Genomic DNA, 3,470 nt, shown 5'->3' with positions numbered 1-3,470 from the left:
GAAAACCGACGTAAATTTACGTCGAACATGCCAAGGTCCGACGTAAAAAGTCATACAAAATTTAAAAAAAAAAAAGAAAACAAGTGCAGCAGAACAGAACGGCCCGTTCTGCTTGGAGAACGGCCCGTTCTGCTTGGAGAACGTCCGTTCTGCTTGGAGAACGAACCGTTCTGCTTGATAAACCCAGGACTGCGTCTCCAAACCCAGAAGGCCTTGTACAAATTTCTGCTCCTGTCTGCAGCCAGATAAACATTACGATACGTTCGAACGGAATAAAGAAAGGAGGGAAGAAGATAAGAAAGGAACCTTCGAACGTAGGAAATGAGCGAAGAACGAGAACGAAATCTGAATGCTCCCAAACAATGGCGTTACGTGTTGGCTGCGAAATCTGAACAAAATCTGGTGAAGAATGGAGAGGCGTTACGTGTTGGCTGCGAAACAGGGAGAGCGGGAAGGAAATCTGGTGAAGAAAGAGAGGCGCTACGCAACTTAAATTCAAAAATTCAACTTCATTTACGTCGGACAACAAAGGGACCGACGTAAATTCAACAATCTACATCGGTTGTAGCTGAGGTTCGACGTAGATTGTTTAATTTACGTCGGTCCCTTTGTTGTCCGACGTAAAAAAATTTGCGTTATTTTCAAAAATGCCACCGCGTCGTTTTTACGTCGGATATGTTGTAATCTGACGTAAAAATACAGACGTAAAAAGCCTCTTTTGCACTAGTGTATCCTTAAAACTACTATTATCTAAACATTATGAGAATCGATCTTATAAACATTAGGTTAAATCTTTTGTTCGATCGTTTACAAGTTACGACGACTATTATTTTAACATCTGGAGTAGATAATTTTCTATTCATAATTAAACTATTTTCCTAGGAGTCTGATTTTGAGGAGTAAGATTGTCAAATTTTTTTTTATAAAATATGCTTCACTATTATTTAACTTTCTTAAACACACGATGTTTAATGTTAATTACCATGAGAACGGTTATTAACTTTATTATCAATTATCATAAAAAGCTTTTTCTCGGAGAATGTTAAAACATTGTGGAAACGCCATCTAAGTTTTACGAATAAATTTATTTTTTTCACCCTTGCATTGAAGGTTTATCCTAAAGGTGAAACTTGAAAGGAAATAGAAATAAGGATTTTTTAATTATTTAAAAAAAAAAGTATTAATTGCTGCAGTTAAAGCTGGACGCAGCATCCGTCTAGTCTAGTTTCCTGGTTTGATTCCAAAATTATTTATTGTAAGCTAATATAAAATAATTGACAAAGTAAATATTTGAATATATAGGAAATATTGTGTGTATATGATGCAGCGCGCGCGTGGCCGAAGAATGCAATGCTCTCGATGAGAAGGAAAACCCAAAATACATTAATTGTTACTTTACACTAAGATAATTAGAGATGGAGAAGGTGGCAGACCTAACATCCCTCTCTTCCTAACCGCTTTCATAAGACAGCCTTGGCCCTTAAGTTCTCTTTCTACCATATAACTAGTGATTAGCAATGAGAATGATATGTTACACCTTAAAAACCTACCCTAACTTATTAAATATTTTCCATAGGCTGACCTATGTTTTTTTACTTACTCCATGGTTAACTGCTTGTAAGGGAAAAAAAAACACTGAGTTCCTCCACGAGTCCTGCTGGGTGCCCCATCACATTGTGATTTTCTTATTGAAAAGAGCAGACAGAACATTTTCTGGAGTGCTTGAGTTTGCTAGGATTCCTATCAACAACCACATAAAAAACAATAAATATTTTGGTAAATACAACCTCATGTATTAATTGGACTTGTGTGCATCGAATCGAATCCACATCGTATTTGGAAAGTTATTGAACTGCATGCTGTAGACGAGAGAGAGGGACCCTTTTCTTTTTTGTAAGCAAAGAATAATATTACAATATTTCCTTTTTACATTTTATTCTTCCTTTACTTTGGTAAAAAGGAAAAAGAAGAATGTAAAAAATAATTTAGAATTTAGATAGAAGCGCACAAAATCTTCACCTCTAAATGGCGCGCTGAACATCAATCCGCAATATGTATAGAACACATTTGACACGACATCGATCCCCAAGTCATCGTATTTTGAACCTGCGTGTGGTCCATCCCAGGAAATAGTGAGATTAGTAACCAATATCCCCACCCTCACTCCCCTTCCTAGAAACAGAAACAAACATACACGCATGATGATATGTCATCCAACCCCAGTAGTGATATATAACACACAATATTAAATCAAAAGCAATGAAAAGCAATAAAATATAAAAATCCATGACATGCAGCTGGTGACATTAATCTGATAAGGTAGCATATTAATAGAAGTGAGTAGTGTTAGGATATATATATATATATATATATATACCATTTGAGGAAAGTGATGGTGCAACGAGGAGGGCCTCCTTTTTCGAGTTCCCGCATGGTGACACCTCCGCAGACGACAGTGATGGCGAGGTAGGGTGAGTTCCAACCCTGCAAGGTCACACCGGTTTTGGTTCGAAACTCCAAAGAGGGTGCCAAGGCTTTCCCGACGACAGCGCCCTTGAGTCTCCTCCTCTGCCTCTCACTCAGCGCCTGGTTGCTCACCTTCGTCTCCGCCTTCAGCCCCGCCACGGCCCTCTCCCTCACGGAGAACCCCGCCAGGTTGGTGGAGCCCAGATTGACGTCCCCGTCGTCGGCGGAGATGGCCACCCTGGAGGGGGCGAAGCGCCACGTCATCTTGCCGCTGCGGTTCTTGACCTCGACGCGGGAGATGGTGTTGGCGTTGAGGTAGGGGCCGTCGATGGCGTCGGAGATGTTGAAGGTGGGGACGCGGAAGGAGGAGAGGCGGAAGTGGGGGAGGGCGGGGTCGTAGATGAGGTAGAAGATGCCGGCGGCGATGACCAGGACCAGGATGAGGATGAGGAGGCCGATGCAGGTGCTGCAGCAGCATATGCGGCAGCCGCTCCGCCGCTTGGGCTTGGGCTTCGGGCGGAAGGCCTGCGGAGGGGCTGGCTTTATTCTGGCCGGCGGCGGCGGGAGGTTGGCGGTGGTTTGTTGGTGGGCGGGGGGTTTCTGTAGCAGCAGTTTGGGTTGAGGTTGGGGTGAGGATTCCTCCATGGTTTTATCGAAGGAGAAGAAGACGATCAATTGTACATGGGTTTGAGAAGATGAAAGGTGATCAACATTGAGAATGTGTTTAGATGGAGATAAGAGAATGAATGAGATAAGAGATGTTGTGGAGGACAATGAAAATGTCTGGAGAGAGAGAGAGAGAGAATCCTGAAATGGTATTTGAGATTTGAGGGAGGTTAGTATTACGAATGGAAAAGGTAAGGTTGTGGAGTAATAAGAGGCTGGAAATGAGGAGAGAGAAAGATCCACGCGCAGTTTTTTGTTTCCTTTGCTCAGTGACATGCCATCCAACCCTACGTATACACAACTCATTCTGCAACTGTGCAACAACTATCTTACTATCC

General features: G+C 42.2%; 1 protein-coding gene across 2 annotated transcripts; it reads right to left on the bottom strand.

Annotated features, from left to right (window-relative positions):
- Positions 1-1,360: 1,360 nt before the first annotated feature.
- On the bottom strand, positions 1,361-3,464 carry LOC109797395 (uncharacterized). Of its 2 annotated transcripts, XR_014430720.1 has the most exons (3): positions 2,378-3,464; positions 2,020-2,106; positions 1,361-1,740 (listed from the first exon to the last, which is right to left on the bottom strand). XR_014430720.1 is itself a non-coding variant. In XM_020357422.3 (2 exons), the coding sequence occupies exons 1-2, from the start codon at positions 3,436-3,438 to the stop codon at positions 2,139-2,141; spliced, it is 1,095 nt and encodes a 364-aa protein (XP_020213011.3). In that variant the 5' UTR covers positions 3,439-3,464; the 3' UTR covers positions 2,025-2,138. The 2 variants fall into 2 exon arrangements, 1 of the variants encoding a protein (XP_020213011.3); XM_020357422.3 differs by lacking the exon at positions 1,361-1,740 and having other exon boundaries at positions 2,025-2,172.
- Between the last annotated feature and the right edge of the window lie 6 nt (positions 3,465-3,470).

This window comes from Cajanus cajan, chromosome 11 (assembly GCF_000230855.2).
Source record: "Cajanus cajan strain Asha chromosome 11, NIPB_CcT2T_4, whole genome shotgun sequence".
Lineage (NCBI taxonomy): Eukaryota > Viridiplantae > Streptophyta > Magnoliopsida > Fabales > Fabaceae > Cajanus > Cajanus cajan.
Note: the sequence above shows the minus strand (reverse complement) of the source record. Positions and strands in the feature narration are given on the sequence as shown.